Raw genomic sequence first — 18,254 nt, 5'->3', positions numbered from 1 at the left:
GAGAAGCGAGAGCAGGTGGGCACAGAGGAGCTCGCCGAGTCCTCCTCCCCCTACTCCTTCCCTAATTTAGCAGTACTTCCGGCCGCGTGACATCATCCCCCGCACCCCGTGACGTAAGCGGCGGGTGACGCGTGTGCGGAGAGGAGCGCGCTGACGTTGCTATTTAAAGGTCCTCCTGCGGGGAGGATGGAGACACAGCGCGAGCACCTGGTGTGGGTCGCGGAGGAGGCTGTGGCAGCCGGGAGCGGGGCCGGGAGCCAGCGGAGGAGCAGAGCGCACTGTCCGCCCGCCGCCGGCCACTAGGGGAGGGGGGAAAGGAAGGAAGGACGGACTGACGGACCTGCCAGCTGGCCCAGCTCCCCACGAGGGCCGGCTCGGCCCCTGATTACCAGCCTCCCCGCCGTCTCGTGGCCGCTGCTTTCTCTCGCTGCCTTCAAGGCCCGCTGGGCCCGTGGGACGGGTCAGCGCCCCAGCCCCGGCTCCGCAGCGACGACTGTCTCCTCCCGCCCCTTATCGCTCCCTCCCGCGTGCAGGGGGAGGGACCGCTCTCGCCTCCCGTTCTCCCCGCCTCTTCCCCCTGCCCCCCTCCGCAGCCCGCTCAGCCGTCGCGCTCCCCTCACGCCGGCGGCGCTGATCGGGAAGCGGCGCCCTCCGCTCTGCGACCCGGCCGTTGGTGGCTGAGGCAGCGGCGGGCTTCTGGCCGCGCGGGCCGGCCGGCGCTGCTCTGACTAGCGGGAGCTGGAGGCCGGCGGAGGCGGGCGCCGATGGAAGTGTGAGGAAGCGGCGGCGGGGCCCGGGGAATGTGAGGCGGCTCGTGGCGGCGGCGCGGAGCGTGAGACGAGCTGCAGGGGTGGGGGCGCTGGAGCGGCGGCTCTCCCAAGGCTTCGAGACCCGCTCTCCTGCCCCTGACGTGGGGTTAGCCTCCCGCCTCGGCTCGGAAGGGCGCCCGTCGACCCTTAGCCCCCTCCGCTCGCTGCTCGGCCCGCCCCGGAGCTCGGGGCAAGGTGCCGGGGGAAGCGTGGGGCTTGGCTCTCTGATTCATTCATTCTCCGCCGACGGGAGCTTCAGACCCGCTGTGCTCCGAAGAGAGGAGGGAAGAGGGAGCAACTGCGAATGAAGGGCCGGGCGAGAGCCGGGCTCCATTGTGCTCGGCGGCGGGGGGCAGGAAAGGGTTGAGGGAGGTGGGTTCGGGCCCCCTCCCCTTGCTCCCCGGCGTGCGCTGCGCCCCCAACCTGCTGCCAGCCTGGAAATGGCTCCGTTTATTCTCCTCGAGAGAATCAATCGATCTTGCCCAGCCTTCTCTTCCTCCTCCACACCTCCTCTCTGCTTCGAGTCTTAGGAGGGGAAAAATTAAAAAGACAGATTCCAATGTGGAGTGCAGTGCACGTCGCGAGCTGCCGGGTTTGCACTTCAAGGAGATTTTTCTATATAGTTTTTTTCTAATGTGAACGTAGGGAAGCAGTGGCGTTATTACTGTTTTCAGGATTTTTATTAAAGTGCACGTAGCGTTGGGTTGCACTCTCCACCCCTGGGGACTTGGTGTGGTGGAGAAATTTGAACCCGCAGCCTTAGCACCGAAAAGGCCGAGTTACCTGGGTCTCCCTGAGTATCGAGGAGGACCTGAGCGAAATGACCAGCGAATTCATTTTTTTATAGGACTCCGTGAAACTGGATTTTGCGTTTTCTTACATGTAGACTCATTTTGTGGAATAGAGTTGACCGCTGTCTCCTCCACGCAGCATTTTAGCTCTAATAAGCAAATGCCACCTCTGTTTGAACGTTTTGGTGTTTACCAGAGAGAAATCATTTTACCTAAGAGAACTAATTGAATTGTCAGCATCATTGAAATACCTCCGGAAAAGGATCTCGGGGGGTTGAAAAGCAACTGCGAAATAGCAGACGGAGAAATTTCTTTGGAAGTTATTCCGTAGCATACGAGCAGAAACTTCAGAGCAAGTTTTCACTGGGCAAAATGGGGTAAGGATTTTTGTGCTCAACACAGCTTCGAATCTGTTTGTGTATGTTATTGAGTGGTGATGGTGATGGTGTTTTGTGCTTTAAAACAAATTTGCCACCTTGCTAAGCTGGTCATACTTTAAAAATATAGGTGTACTATCCTTTTGACAAGTTATTTTTGTAAAGTGACAGCAGAGGTCATAATGAAGGAGCATATGTGTATTGTTTGTAACTTGGATATAGTTTTATTAGTAACGTTTACAAAGACAACGCATTCTACACTAATGGTTAAACTGCTTGATCAGTTTGTAAGCAAAATCATGTTAGGTTTTGCTGACAGTATCTTTCAAAGAGAAGTACTGCATTCTCTTAAGTACTTTTAGAATAATCACAAAGGAACGATTGTAATGGGTGGTTAGCAGTCCTTGAAATTGATCCAATGTAAATTGTCGCCCTCACCGTGCCCTCTGTTTTGCCCTTGAATATCCAAAGCTAAAATCTACAGAATTGAATTTTTGGAGCATTAAAACGAAAATCTGAAAGTCTTACTGATGCGGTCTCCATAGTGCGGGTGCACTCGTAGGCGACAGCTCGAAAAAGGCTTTTTGTTGAAGGAACTTGTTTTTCACTTTTCTGTTTTTCGCTTTTAGGCTCAGACCTTCAGTTTATGTTAACATTATCAGATCTACACTTCAGACCCAAGGCCAACCAAGAGTGCATTTTCCAACTTTTTATTAACTCCTCACACTGTAGTTTGATAAAATGCTAGTGACTCTAACTAATTTAAACTGAATACCCATAATACAGTAATGGAGTAATGATCTATTAATTTCACTGACAGATTGAAAAATCTCTGCTCCTTTGCTGTTCGGTCAAAGAGGAACTTCCAGAATTTTCTCCTTTTGCAGTTGAACAAAAACAAATCTGAAGTGTAGGTGGGGGACAGTGAAAAGATGGACTCTGAAATTTATTGTGATGGTTTAGGTGTGTACACACACGCGAAACTTTTGGAGGAAAGTTCTTGGATAGTACTTTCTTCTTGTTGAAATTAGAATTTGAAATTAACTAAAAACTTTGAAAATTTAGAACATATGCTGTAGGAATCCTTTCTCAGAAATTAATGAGAAAGTGATAATTGTTTTAAAAACTTAAATGGCAAATGACGAGAATGTATATAGCTTGCATGATTTGGGGTACTGCTAAGAGTAATTAAAATATCTCATTCTATTTCTAGTGCTGCATTAGTAGCTTAGTGATCTGAAGCAAACCACTTAATCTCTATGGAGTCTGTTTTAGATGACATGACTTTTAAAGATTTTCCCAACCTGTAAAAAATTAATTATTTTTCTCCTCCTCATTTTAATGATCACTAGTTGGTTTCTTGAAGTAGATCTTTCAAATAGAGAGGTTTTTTTTCTCTAAGCAGTTTAAGCACTCAAGCTGGAAAATAATAGCATTTAAAAAATGTTTCAGATGAACTGCACCAATTTTAAGTGAGATAAAATACTGAAATATACTACTATTCAAAACCTTTGGAATATGGCTTCACTTGAGCATCTCTAGCTCTTCTGTTTAAAACGTGTTGAAGCAATTAAAAAAAAGAAAGAAAGAAAAAGGCAGTTTTTCATGTTGAAGGCTGAATTCTATCTAGACTGTGGAGTGGAAAAAAATCAGTTTTCTGCAACACTTAGGTTGCATGAATGCCTGTCATTCAAGGGAAGCTTGGGATGAACTTAATACCGAGGAGGCTAGTATTTAAAATATAAAAGTAAGTCCCCCACACATAAGATACGTTTAGACACTTGGTGTAATTTGTTTAAAAATGAGTCTGTTTGCTTTTTTGTTAATAAAGTCTCAAAGGTGGACTGAAGAGGAAAAGGAGCATATATTTATGATGTTATTTTTCTGAAAGTCTATGTTTGGGGCTATGACCCTTTCTCATTGATAATGACTTGAGAGAGGAAGGGTAGGTGGAAGTAAAAGAGAAGAGCATACAGCAAAGGCATTGCAGAAATTTCCTCACTTTGTAGATGTTTATTACTTAATGAATGTTTGTGGAATAAGCAAAGCCACCTGGACCTACTTAGAACAAAAGGAAAAAGAGCTTTAAATGGCCTTTAAAGTTTAGCAATCCTAAATTACCTTACACTGACAAGTATCTAAAATTTAATATTGTGTGTGAAGAGATTCACATATTACAAATACATTTTTGACTAATGTTAGTTTATAATAGGATCTATCTTTGTCTTAATTATGGATATAATTGCAAGTCTAGGGTAAAGTCTAAGCAAAGGAATATTTTAAATAAAATGAGTAACTAGTTTAAGCAGAAAAAATTATGGCTCCTGTAATGATAGTTTATGAACTATGGAAATGGAAAGGAACAGCTGAAACTGACAGTTGGCAGAGTATGTCTAAGTATCTTAGATGTTGAGTGAACTGTTTTTAATTGCAGTGATAGCAGCTGAAGAATAGGTTTATAGAATAAGTGTATCAGACCCCCTAAAAATTAAGGCGTTCACATATGTAAGATGAAGTCTGTTAGAAGCTTCAAAGCCTAAGCGAGGAGCCCATTAAGCATGAACTCTCCAGCTCCTCACAACCCCCAATCTCATAGTGAGTCAGTAGCTATTTTAGAAAGATTAGAGTAGACAACAGAAATCAGGTAACTTCAACCAGTTATTTCATACTGCCTTTTGTTTTTACTTAGCTCATGTTGGCAACCTAGTCCCATCGGGCAAGGGAAGAGAATTCTTCCCATTAAGAGCTCGTTATATATAAAATGGGGTTCTTGCTGCTAACGGAGTCTGTTGATGTTTTTTCATTTATCTCATAGCCTGTGGGGACCTCTGGAGTCCCTCTATCCCCTTCTCCAGATAATTTCCTGAAGTGTGGAAGTGGGTGCTGCTACATTGGAACCTGAACTGAGTCCCTTTGCTGAAAGACAGGAAGCTGACACCTCTTTCTGCCTCAGGCTGCCAGGTTCTGCTATCTAGGAGCTGTAACAAAAATGCGGAAATCTTGATCCAGCACTGCTTGTGATATGAATGGCCTTTGTTGCAAAGGCAACCACCCTATCATTCCTAACAACAGAGAAGTTAGATATTAGTCCTTAATTCTTTATTTGTTCAGTTTACCAACTTTGTACCCCTATTTTATGTGATGTATACTGAGCACGGTGCTGCTGATAGGGAGACTAGTAAAGTGTGCTCTTTTGACAAGGAGTTTATAGGTTAGTAGTCAAGCCTAAAATAAGTACAGTGAAGTGTTAAAGGAGCTATAATGTAGGACATAGAGGCAAAAAGCATGTATGTATATAGCATTAGCTGCTCAGGGAAGAATAAAAAGGCTTTGTGGAGGAGGTGACAGATATTAAATACTGAGAGATGAGTACAGGTGGGCCTCATAGACAGATGAGAGGGCATTCAAGGCAGAGGGAATAGCGTGACAGCACTAAGAGAACTACAAAAAGTTTGGCATGATGAGCTGCATTTGCTTGGGCTCCATTGGTTGTAGCGACAGATAGGTTTAGAGCCTAATGCAGGAGCCAGGTTAGAAAGCCCTGTAGACCAAATGAAAGACTGGGTTATCTTGTAGATTGGTGTATTTCAAGCTTTTTTGGCTATGACACATTGGAAAGATAATACAATTTTACATTGTGACTAAATATGCTCATATATAAATGATAAAACATCACAAAATTATACCCTTACTTTGTGTGGTGCACTCTAGTAGTTTCTATTCTATTCCATTTTATTTTGTTTTTAGGAATGGTAGTGAGGACCCATTAAATTTATTTAACAACCCCACTGCAGCAACTGGTAATTTGAAAAGCACTGCTTTTGGCTGTGGGAACTTTTAAGCAGAGTAGTAAGTAACATGAAGGATCAGGGAAGTAGGGTAAGAAAACAATTTTGAAAATCATTTAAATTTTGGTTTTGTATGTTGTGTCATATGGAAACACCAACACAGAACAATGAACCCTGGCTGGGTAGAGGAAGTAGGTAGTTGGACAGGCCCTGGAAAGTTCCAAAGTGGGAGGGAAAGGAGGGGGATTGAGAGATGGGCAGCTACGCTGAGTGGGTCTTCTTCAGAATTAGGGCATTTCATGTGCAGAAATAAAAATGTAGGTATGTAAAAATGTAGGAAACAGCATGGCATCTTAGCAGAGCCACTCTGCAGATGAATCATCAAATTGTGAATTTGGGAGTTTAGGGATTGATAAAAGAAACTTCTTATGCATACTCTGTAATTTTGAGTGATTGTCTTAGAGGAAAAGGTAGTTACATCTCAGAGGTGCAACCTCCCTGCTGCCATGTGATTTCTTTTCTTTTTTTTTTTTTCTTAGTTACTGGATTGTTTTGTTATTTAGGATTAATCCAACTAACTGGACAGAAGAATAGGGAAAACAAGTCCCAAATATTTCATGTTTTCTGACATAATTTTTACCTGATATAATTTTAAATAACTGACTATAAAACATTTTAAATACCTTTATATCTTGATTAGTTAGGAACTGTTTAGTTGAATGAAATGTGCAGTTTTTTGTTTGTGTTGCATATTTGTAATGTCTTTTGAACTGTGGCTAATACAGTAGAGTGACCCTGCAGTTTGTGAGATTCATTGGGGAATGAGCAAGATTTTCTCAGAGATCAAAAAGACTTCTGAGTTTATTTTTGAAAAATCAAGTGACTTTGAGGCATTGTAAAGTTTCTGGTTTACTAAGTATCTTCATTTCAAAAGAATCTACATGTGATAAGGAATATTTATATAGATTTGAGTCCATCTACAAGAATTGAGATGAAATTTTCAGATCTTACTGAACAGGTAGTGGAAGAGTAGGTAAAACTTTTTAAAAAACTAGTCATTCAATGGTCTTTAACATGTGAATAAAATCAAATATTTATAATCTTAGGCAAAACAAATCTTAATTTTTATAGCATACCTCTTCACATACTATAAAATTTGAATATCTGTGATCATTCTCTGTTAAAAGAGACAGTTATCAATGAACTTGTCTTCTTAATTTTAGCATTTCATACCTCTTTACCTCTTTTTTTATCTGTTGTAAGTCTGACACATTGGTTGTTTCTATGCTTCTTTAAAGGAGTCTGAGAAAGGAAAAAAAAGATGTAACCTATTAGAATCAATGCAGCTTGTCTTAAGCAATATTTTTGAGGGAAGAGGATGAAATTAACACGTATATCATATTTTTTGTGCTTTGCATTTTCCTCTAAAAGTTTTTTAAAATCTGTTCACTTCTCTGGTGAGTAACATTTAGAATTAATTTTATAGGGGCATCTTTTTAGTGACCTTGCAAAGAAAAAAAAATAAAACTACTCTTCTTCATGAGGTTCCCCTGCTCGATAATGGACTGTGAAGCCAGTATGGCTCTTGAGTAGCTAAAAGAATGTCATGTTCATTGTGTAGCTAAAAGAATGTCATGTTCATTAGCATGTCTAGATCCATGTGTTCACATGCATCAGAGTCCAGAGCTGAAGAAGAAAGTGTCCTTGACCTTTCCCCCCACAAAGAAGTTTTTGTTCCTGGTTTGTCACTGCCTTTAGTTGGAGAGTCTAACATGTGCAGAGAGCCACAGCTCTTAAACATACCTCTGTGGGCGTTATACACTGTTTCCTAACCAGCTAGTTTATAGTACAGCACACATGTGCAATATTAATTGAAAGGATTTGGAGGAATTAGACCCCATTTTTAGTGTACAGAAAATCCTGATTCTTAGTAGTTGGACATACAGTTGGATGTGCCAGTTATTTTTCTAATTTTTCTAATTAAGTTGTTGGATCTTTTCACCTTTACATTTATTTAAGTGTGCCTCCATCTTACTGAAGTAGTTATTATCTTCCTTCTGTTTCATTTAAGTATTTATAAGAAGTTTAAGAGGATTATTCTGAATAAGGCTTTTTTTGTGAGTCAGAATTTTCTGCCCTAGTTATTTTGTTTCCCCCCTTAGGCTCTTAATAACAGTCTCTAGGAAATTATCTTAAATGGGTTTGACTACCTGAGTTCAAAATACTAGAAAAAAAATACTTATACTAGAAATTGCTATCAGTCAGTCTTCCTTCATGGAAGGTAAGGTAAGTCTATACGTTTCTAAACATACATTGGACAATTATTTTGAACCTACTATAATATTTAAATGTGCTTGGCCTATCCCTTTACCATACTGTGCTGCTTTTTGCTTTTTCTTTTGTAAAACAATGCTATTTTCTGTCTTACTGTGTTCTACTGTGATTCTGCTATGAATCTGTGTCTCATGGCTTTTAACATTAAAATTCTTTTGCTTTGCTTAATCACCCTGCCAGTTCCCAAAATGTTTACAGAATGAGAACTCCATCTACTCTTGTTTACTCAGTATCTTATACATTAAGCTGAATGGGAAGACTCCCAAGTGACCCTTAAATACATTTTCTTGAGATTCTGTTGATTTTAAAAAAAAAGTTCTAGATCTTTCAGGCTACCGTTTTCTTTACTCAACTGAAAATCTATAGAATTTTAGTTGTCTATTTTCATTGTTGCTTTTATTTCATTAATGTTAAATTGATATTTATTGCTATGTCTATGTTAGTAGGATGAAATAGTAAGACATTAATGACAATATTGATGTTTAATTTTATTTTGTGACATATTAGTATATTCTGAGTAGCCAGCATGTGATCTATGGGTAAATTATAGGCTATTGATATGGTAGGAAGCAAGCCAAAAGAATGTTTTCAAAGATGGGTGCAGTGGTCAATTAGAAACCAGGATGCAAAATTGTGTATTCTCAGTGACCTCGACTATATATAATACACTCTGTATCTGCATAAAAAGATTAAAAAGTGATTTGTTAAAATGTTACCATGTTTATTTCTGGGAGGTAAGATTGTGAAATTTTGTTTTTGAGTCTTTCTGAATCTTTTAGTTTCTCTATGATAAATATATTAAGTTTTAGAACTTCGCTCGGGTTTCAGGGGTGAGGGTATAAAAAATGTTAATATCTACTGTAAAATGTCATCAGGATCAGTCACTGTAATTGGATACTTATGTGTTTGTATCAATTTTAGCTTCTTTATTTCAAATTTTATTTCATTATTTTCAAGATTGGCTAAAGAAGTGATTAATAATAATTAGCAAAAATTGTTTCTTGTTTAAGTGTAGGGAGTATTTCTATTGTCAGTTATCAGAGTATTAGTACTAATCCACACCATGGAGAAGGAGACAGAGCTCAAAGGGAAAATGTGACTTATGGGAGGTTGTGTAGCTGTGAGATGGCAGAGCATATGTTAGATTGTCCAGCTCCTTAGGGTTTGTATCATTAGTTCAGGTGATCCTAAATGGATATTTACGTAGATATTCATTTGCAGAGGAGTTTCTAAACAATTCTTTAAAAAGCCTTCAGATTTAGTGTAAGCTAGTATCTTAGTAGTGAGTTCATCAAAAAATGATCTTTTTTTCCTCCTGTGTACTTTATTTTTTTTTATTTTAACATTTACTTGTACATTTTTGTGGTGTACAGTGTGTTGTTTCAGTACATGCATATACTGCACAATGATTCACTTAGGGTAGACAGCATCATTTTCTTCTAGATAGTACTGAAAAAAACACTGCATTTTAATTTTAGTATAGTTAAGTCTCTGCCCAATGCATTATATTTTGAATACATTGACATACTTCTTATAAATGATTTAACATTATCACATGTGCTTGGTATAGAATATCGAAAGTCGATATTAAATTGTAAATTCTATCAGTCAAACTGTTAACTGCCCTTGTAGTTTTTGGGAACATGAGCCTATGGAATACTTAAATAGGCAGGATCTATTCTCTGAAGATCTCAAACCAGAAAAAGAAAGCTTGAGATGTTATCTTAAAACATATTTCCTAGGGCTTAGAAGTGGAGACCCACAATTTATGAATCATCATGAGGGAGCTGTAAGTTACTTGATTCCCTCATTTGTAAGAGAAGGTTGGACTGTATTATACCCAGATTTAAAGTTGTTATTTTTTTGGAATTATTTTCTCCAGAGTTCTCAAACTCTAAAGCTATCATTGGCTGGACAGAAAATGTGTGATGGTATAAGGTAAGAGACAGTAGGGATTGGTGGGGACTGTGGGAAAGTGAAGAGAACATGTCCTGCCTGACGGCATTCATAGCCAGTGTGTTTTTAAAAACTTCTGGCCAAAGAAGCACATCTGAGCCTTTAGGTCAGTGGTTCTCAATTTTGAACATGCATCAGAATCACCTAGAGAGCTTGTTAAAAAGAAAACAGATTGCTGGGCTTCCTTCACCCCCACTAATTTTTGATTCAGTGGGTCTAGGAGTAGAGCCCATGAATTTGCTCTCTAACAGTTTCCCAAGGGATGCCGATGCTGCTGGTCCAGGGACCTTACTTTGAGAGTGACTGCATTTTATAAATGAAGCTCACAAATGTGAGAAACTTTTATCCATTCAAAAGCTTCAGTGATTCCTAAAACTTCTCTTTTTTTCTTGCTCTGCTTTCAAGTTGCAGAAACTATCATTTTGAACTGAGGTGAAAAAAAACCTGATTGAGTTGCATATACAATCCAGTGACTTTTAGTATGTTCACAGAGCTGTGGAACTGTCACCACAATCAATTTAGAACATTTTCATCATTCAGTAAAGAAACTCCATGACCATTAGTAGTAACTTCCCATCCCCTACCCCTATACTCTCCCCTCTACCCCCTGACACCAGGCAATCACTTGTCTAGTTTCTTTTTCTGTTGCATATCTATTTTTTATAAGCTAAAGGATCCAGGACAATTTGAAACTGATCTGTATCTCTTTAAACCTGATTGCTTCTAGCAGTAATTACCAGTTATGCCCATTTCTTATTCGGAGTTACTTCTACTTTCTGGCATTTCTTGATGTATTGTTTCTTAAACTGACACTGTTTCGACTTCTGAAGTTTTCTGCTTTTAAAGGAAATATGATTTCCTTCTAAGTTCTTTATTCTGTTTAGATATCCATAAGTTTGTCCAAATGTCATAAATATTAGTTTTCTATTACTGTGTGACAAATTGCCACAATTTTAGTGGCTTAAAACAACATCCGTTTATTACCTCAGTTTCTGTGGGTCAAGAGTCTGGGCACTGGTTAGCTGGATCTTCCTCTCAGGGTCTCACAAGGCTGCAGTCAGTGTTCATCTGGGACTAAGGTCTCATCCATGGTGGGTGTCGTCTTTCAAGTTCACGTGGTGGTAGGTGGAATTGATTTCCTTGCAGCTGTACGACTCAACTTGTGTCTTCAAGACCAGCCAAGGGGAGCCTCTTTCTGATACTTCATCTTCTTTTACAGGACTCACCTGAATAGGTCCAGGCAACTCAGGGTAATTTCCCTTTTGATTAACTCAAAGTCAGCTGATTCGTCACCTAATTACCTGTGTGATATCCCATCATAGTCATCTGTTCCACACACACTTAGGCGAGGATTATGCAGAAACTGTCCACCAGAGGATGGTAATTTTGGAGGCCATCTTAGAATTCTGTCCAGTGCTCTACATCACATACCTGTGAATATTTTCCAAATTCTCAATACAATAATTCCCACTTATCCACAGGGGATTCGTTACAAGACTCCCAGTGGATACCTAAAACTGCAGATAATATCGAACCCCATGTATACTGTTTTTTAATTTCTTTTTTCTTCTTCACAATTTCATGATAGATTTGTTCTTATTGTAGATTTCAGCAGCCTCAGCATACAGTTTTTTTTCACCTTCAGTTAAGTACCTTTGTACTTAAAGGAAGCACTTTTTATTTAAAGGAAGCACTATATTCTTCTTTGGCATATCCAAATTGCCAGCATCACTCCTCTTGCACTTTGGGGCCATTATGAAGTAAAATAAGAGTCACTTGAACACAAGCACTGTGCCACAGGTGATTTGATAACTGGGATGGCCAACGGGCGAGAGGCCTCTACAGCATGGACCTGCTGGACAAAGGGATGATTCACATCCAGGCAGGATGGAGCTGGACGGCACGAGATTTCATCACACTGCTCAGAACAGTGTGTAATTTAAAACTTGTAAATTGTTTATTTCTAGAATTTATTTAATGTTTTCAGACCATGGTTGACTGTGGTAACTGAAACCTCGGAAAGTGAAGCAATGGATAAGGGGCGACTACTGTATCAATATATTCATTCCATTTTTTTTAATCTTAATTTTTCAATATGCAATATAGTAAAGGGACACATTCCATTTTTTTTAGCCTTTTAAAACATATAGCCTCTGAACTCCTACTCCAATATGGACTGGTAACTTTTTAGGCATACCATGTAGTTCCATACTAGAAGACCACATATATATACACACACACATTTATATATGTATGTATATATATATATTTTTTTTTTTCTATGTCTTTTTTCTTGACTTACCTCCATATTTTACTGAAACACATTTTCCTGTAGTTTCCTGAAAAGGGCTAGGTAGAAGATCACATTTTTTGAGACAGTATATATGTGAAAGTTTCTTTTCCCTCACATCTCTTAGTTGACTATAGATATCTAAACAGGAAATCATTTTATCTTGTGTAGGCCCTAACCTGTCGTCTTCTAGTTTCCACTTTTGTTGTTTAAGTCTGCATGTTTCTGATTTTCCTTCATATGTGACTTTTTCCCCACTTAGGGAGGTTTTGGGATTTTCCTTTTTTTCTCTGCTGTGTAAAATTTCAGTAAGGTGTGGCGGATTTTCTTTGAACCTTTTTTTCCCCCATTTTTTTCTTTTAGTCACTGGTGGGCCCTTTCAACCTGGCCACATTTCCCTAAGTTTGGGAGATTTTCTTCTATTTTTAAAAAAGTTTTTTCGTATCTGTTTTCTTTCTGCTGTTTGTGAACTGCCTACTAATTTGATGTAGATGTTCTTTTTGTCTTATCTACCTTTTTTTTTTTTTTTTTTTTTTTTTTTTTGTCTTTTTCGTGACCGGTACTCAGTCAGTGAGTGCACCGGCCATTCCTATATAGGATCCGAACCCGCGGCGGGAGCGTCGCAGCACTCCCAGCACCGCACTCTCCCGAGTGCGCCACGGGCTCGGCCCTCTTTTTTTTTTTTATGGGAATTTCCTTGACTTCATCTTCCAACTCTAATATTGGGTTTTTAGTTTCAAAGTCCTCTTTCTCAATATCTCATTTATTTCATGACATTTATAGTATTTTGAAGAATTGTTTTCTGTTGCCTAAATCATCTTTCTTTTGTGTTCCTTTTTTGTTGGTTTTGTTTCTTATTTTATTTTGGAAACTTCCCTTGAATATCTGGTGATCCTCAGCTATGTATAAGAGTGAGAGATACTAAAAAGCTGATTAAAAGTTCTTTGTGAATCAATGAGGCTTATCACTGGTAGGCTTTCTGTTAGGTATTTAGGTGGAGAACTGGCCTTTTCCTTAGGTGGTCCCCAAGTGTCATTAGGGGGAGGTCTGTTCTCTGAGATTATAGCTTATTTTCTCTAAGACTGTTCAATTTCTTTAGAGAAGACTCTGGCATTCTGAGAGCAAGGTAAGTATATTCTTTCATTATATACCTAGGAGGCATATTATCTGCTATAATCTGAAAACCATGAAAGGGAGGGTTTTTGAGGGGGCATGGTTCTATTTGCAGCCTTTATCTTAATGCTCCTATTTTAGGCCCCACTCCTGTCTTCTGCTATTGGGAAAGGTAGTTGATTGACTCTGGGGGCTGGGGGGGGGGGGCAGGGGTTCATTGCTCTGTTATTTAAACCTCTACTTCCTAATTTCAGTCCTGTGCTTTATATGTCTTCTGAGGTCCCTTGCCTCTAAATTCTGGCTAGCAGGTTGTTCACTTAGTCCCTCTTTGCAGACACTTTAGTTATGGGGTCCTTAGTTTTGCCAAGGCAGGTACTATTCCTTCTTTTTGCCATCTTTGAAAACTATATTAAAATTGCTTATGCACTGGTGCCTATTTTTCTATACTTTTTTTTTTCCCTCCTGATGCTATCCACAGGTAGAACACTTTTTCTATTCTTTGGTATTATGGGTTTATACCTTCTTGTCCCCTTTACTTTCATTTTAGTGGAATTTTGGAAAAAAAATAAATGTGTGCAATTCATTTGCCGTATTTGACCAGAATCACTGAGCCTTTGGCTTTTGAATTCATATAAAGCATCTTTTAGAATGTGTTGACACTGTTGATGGTTAATTGATTGGATTTTGGTGATAAAGTATTGACTTTCTAAAAATCTCTCCCTGTAACCAACACCAGAAAACTCAATGCATGCTGTAAGTACATCTTAAGTTTAAAAACTTAAAATTGATTATCAACCCAAACCTTAGTAAAACAGAGCACTTATTCTGTCAACTTTTGGGAAACTAAGGTGTTGCTACAGTTTTTCCCCTAACACTGTGCCTTTTGAGCACTTGTAAAAAACATTAAACACTTAATTTGTGTCAATGAGTCATGCTAGGCATTGGCAAGGCAAAGACGAGTAGACAGACATATAAACAAATTCCATCACTATGATATAACTGCTGTAATAGAGATGTACGTAGTGTTTGAGAGCACAGAGACAGAAGTGCCCACTTCTACCTTGGAAGGTCAGAGAAAGCTTCACATAGCCAATTATGTTTGTTTTGAGCCTTAAAGAACAAATAAGAGGGGGTAGAGGGTAGGAGGGGAAGATGTGTGAGGCGGGGCTGTTAGAAAAGGGCATTTCAGGCAGAAGGGTGGCATAGGTAAAGCTTCAGAGGTGAAGTATGCTAGTTAGGAATAAGGTAGTTAAGGGAAGTGTAACTAGGAAAGTAGGCAGGGGCCAGATCATGACTGTTAGGAGGATTGTACTTTTTCTCTAGGTTAGTGGTCTTCACATATTTTTTATGTGGTACCCATATCAATAAAAGGAGATTGGCTTGATCAGCCATTAGTTGATATAGGGAACCAGGAGGAGAGAAGTAGGTTTGCAGCAGGACGAGATGACGAATTGAGTTGATGTATTTATGGTCATCCACGTGGGAATGTTGGATATTGAGGCCTGGTATTCAGGAAAAGAAAACTGCGCTGGGGATAGAGTTTTGGGAATCATTGGACTGTATAAGTGTTGGCTGAAGCTGTGAATGTTGATGAGCTCATTCAGGGTATTTATAGAAAAGAGCAGATCAGGCATCTCTGGGAATAGTCATCTAAGGGGCAGGCAGAGGAGCTGAGAGAACTGTTAGGTGAGAGAACAGTGTCACAAAAGCCAAGAAAGAGAATGAGTTTGTAGAAATGAGTAGCCAGGATCAGATGTAGCAGAAACATCAAATGAGCAAGAAGTATCAATTAGATTGGGTAAGTCTTACCTCAAGAAGTTTGAGCAGCCTGGAGTGGAAAACCAATTGCCACAGATTGAGGGCAATGAAGGATGAGGAAGCAGAGACTAGAAATGTAGACTTCTCCTTTAAGACTAAATATCTTTGAGTGTAGCTTCAGCAAGCTCTAGGGTTCAGGAAATTCTTTTGGTTTTGTTTACAAAATGGGATTAAGCATTCTTTTTAGGCACTGGGAAAGGAGTAAATAGGTATGGGTATTTTAAAATCACAGTAGAGAGGGATAATTATTGAGGAAAGAGATGGGAGAGAATGTGACCTGGAGCACAGGTGGAGCAGTTAACCTTAAGTAGGAGGAAATCTTCTTCAGAGACTGACAGGAAGAATATGACTAGATTTAGTTCATAGGATAAAGGCCAGGAGACTGTGAGGGAGTTCCTTAGCTGATGGACTCCATATCCTTAGTTCATTCATTGATTTAACAAATATTTATTAAGTACCCACTTGCTGTCAGTCACCAAGTGTATGAGATAACATTTGTGAACAAAGAGCCCTGCCTTCATGGAGCTCATATTTTAGTGAATGATAAAAGACAAGGCCATCTGTTGAGTGTAGAGAAGAATACAAACACTGCTCAGAGCCTTGGGAAGAAAGGGAAGGATGGGAGAGATTGCTGACTATGAAAAATAAGGAGTTTAGAGAGCCCAAGTGAGGTTAGAAGCCCCAAATTTTGGTGCTCTTGAAGCAGTCTAAATCTAGGTTACTGCTATACATGAGGAGCAATGAAGGGTTTTCATGGTCTTTATTCTGCTGAAAATGAAGCATGAAAGGAGTATGTCCAAGTTTTGTAGTGTTCTATTCAGAGTTATTTTAATATATACCTTTTTTTCTCTCAGTTGTCCTTTTTCCTTCTATAGAGAACATTCTATTATCTTAGAAGACTAACCTTATAAGAAATGTTTTCCAGAATACCACCAATTTCTTAACATTTGATGTCATTTCTGTGGAAAATGTTCTGAAACCATGTCCTATGACACGGCTTGGAGCTCTTCTGAGGGCTGGGACTGCATTTAATATTTGTCTTCTCATCTCCGACTTGTGCCCAGTACACATACCACACACACAGCACGTGCACTCATGGTGAACCAAAGTGTGTAGGGATTTGGGCGGGGGGGCGGTGTGGCTGGGTAGTACAGGGATTGAACCCTGGACCAGGAATTCTTCAATAAGTTGTCTTTTCTTCTTTCATGCATAGGAAAGTCACAGAAGTTGATTGATATTAGCACTTAAACATTGCTCTGATTTCTACTGAGAACTCAGTGTATTATTATTTTGGAAGCAGTTTTGAACTTATACTATCTTTCTTACTCTTGATCAATGAAATATTTTTAGTCTTTCTGGGTAGGATAAGCTTTTGTTTTCTTTCTAGTCACTCAAAGTACTGTACCCCTGTACTAATTCTGATCTTCATATTATGATAGCGTGGATAGTGTTTTATTTTTTTAATGGGGTCTTTCATGATGATGGAATATGTCTTAACTAGTTATTTGAACAGTATTTTTCTGTTTTTTTTAGTACTAATCAGAGACAGAGGTTTCAAAATGAAATAAATTTTACTTTATCCTATCCTTTGTTCTATAAAATGTAATCTCATCATCATGCTCTAAATTGATTGGATTGTTGCTTTTTTAAAATTTGTTTGTTTGTTTAACCTTGGGATAGGGATTTAGGCCACAGAAGCTATAGCTGTGGTATATAGCATAGCATAGCATAGCATAACATAGTGTAGGCAGAGCAGTTTCACAGTCGAGTTCTCTAGAGCCAGATGGTGGCTGCATTTAAATTGGTGATCCTCTTATTAGCTGTCTGATCTTGGGCAAGTTACTTAAATTTTGTGTGTGTCAGTTTTTTCATCTGTAAAATTGGGGGTAGATTAAGGGATAAAGAGTAAACCAGACTGTTAAAACAGTGTTTGTGGCACATAGTAACTACTCATTAAATCATAGCTATTATTACTATGGGTTTTTGGCTTTTCTACATTTTATGCATAAGAAAAACAACCAGTTAAGAAGTTCCAGAACTGGTAGTGTTCATTAATCAAAAAAGAAATGAGGTTAGAAGGCAAACTTTTCATTTTCTCCCAAACATATATTTCAAGCATCACAGAAACTCATAATAACACATGCAACACAGACTGCTTTTCAACATACAGAGAACCCAAGCAAGAAGGATGAGTATTCAGTTACATTTCTAGTACTAAACTGAATCGTGTTTCTTTAACTTCTAAATAAAGAACATGAAAAAACTTTTTTTTAAGCTTTGGTGCTACCGGAGGCCAAATGTAAGTTTGTGGAATTTATCTGTCCACTTGCAATGAATTACCCGTTTAAAACTATTTTCCTTTTCTCCCCTTGTATTTTATTTTCAAATAATTTATCTATTTAATGTTCTAATTTCATTGATCCTCTTGAAATATATGGATATTGGAGGCCATGTTAGACATGAAAATATTACTTCCTAGTAAGGAAGTTGAGGTTTAAGTATTGTATATGATACAAATCTCTAATTCTACCGTAATAAATTTTATAAAATACATTTAAATAATAGTGTTTTTATGAAAACTCTTTTCTGTATAGTTAAGCCATCTCATTGGTCAGTCCACAGAAAAGTATTTGGTCTTATTTTTTAAACCTGTTCACCAATTATGGGAAACTTTAAGGTCAGATATTGTTAAATAACTCAAACTGGGGTTTAATTTATTAAAAGTTAAATTAAAAAACCAACAAAAATAAAACATGCTTATATTTATTACCTAAAAAATGTTCTAAATTCTTATGATAGCATTAGTTTAGGCTGTGTCATGAGGGTAGGAACTGCCTTATCTATGAATTCATTCAACAAATGTTTGAGTATCTGCTATGTGCCTGGCACTCTTCTAAATATTGGGAATATGGCAGCAGTGAACACAATAGACAAAAATCCCTGCCCCTAATGAGATTACATTTTGATGTCAGTTGTAT

The 18,254-nt window shown here is 38.9% G+C and overlaps 1 protein-coding gene and 1 long non-coding RNA gene across 6 annotated transcripts in view; one reads left to right on the top strand and one right to left on the bottom strand.

The window, feature by feature from the left end:
• Positions 1-519, bottom strand: part of LOC134370975 (uncharacterized) — a 50,577-nt gene extending 50,058 nt beyond the window's left edge. For 2 of the 3 annotated variants that reach the window (XR_010022690.1, XR_010022691.1), the window contains exon 1: positions 390-519. This is a non-coding gene — a long non-coding RNA (uncharacterized LOC134370975). Of the gene's footprint in view, positions 1-340 lie in introns of all 3 variants that reach the window. The other variant, XR_010022689.1, reaches the window with a different exon arrangement.
• The window catches only part of HOMER1 (homer scaffold protein 1), a 130,551-nt gene continuing 112,474 nt past the window's right edge, over positions 178-18,254 (top strand). For all 3 annotated transcript variants that reach the window (XM_063087928.1, XM_063087927.1, XM_063087926.1), the window contains exon 1: positions 178-1,977. In XM_063087928.1, coding sequence (XP_062943998.1) covers positions 1,973-1,977 — 5 coding nt within the window. In that variant the 5' untranslated portion in view covers positions 178-1,972. The remainder of the gene's footprint in view (positions 1,978-18,254) is intronic.

The sequence above is a fragment of the Cynocephalus volans genome, chromosome 2 (assembly GCF_027409185.1).
Source record: "Cynocephalus volans isolate mCynVol1 chromosome 2, mCynVol1.pri, whole genome shotgun sequence".
NCBI lineage: Eukaryota > Metazoa > Chordata > Mammalia > Dermoptera > Cynocephalidae > Cynocephalus > Cynocephalus volans.
Note: the sequence above shows the minus strand (reverse complement) of the source record. Positions and strands in the feature narration are given on the sequence as shown.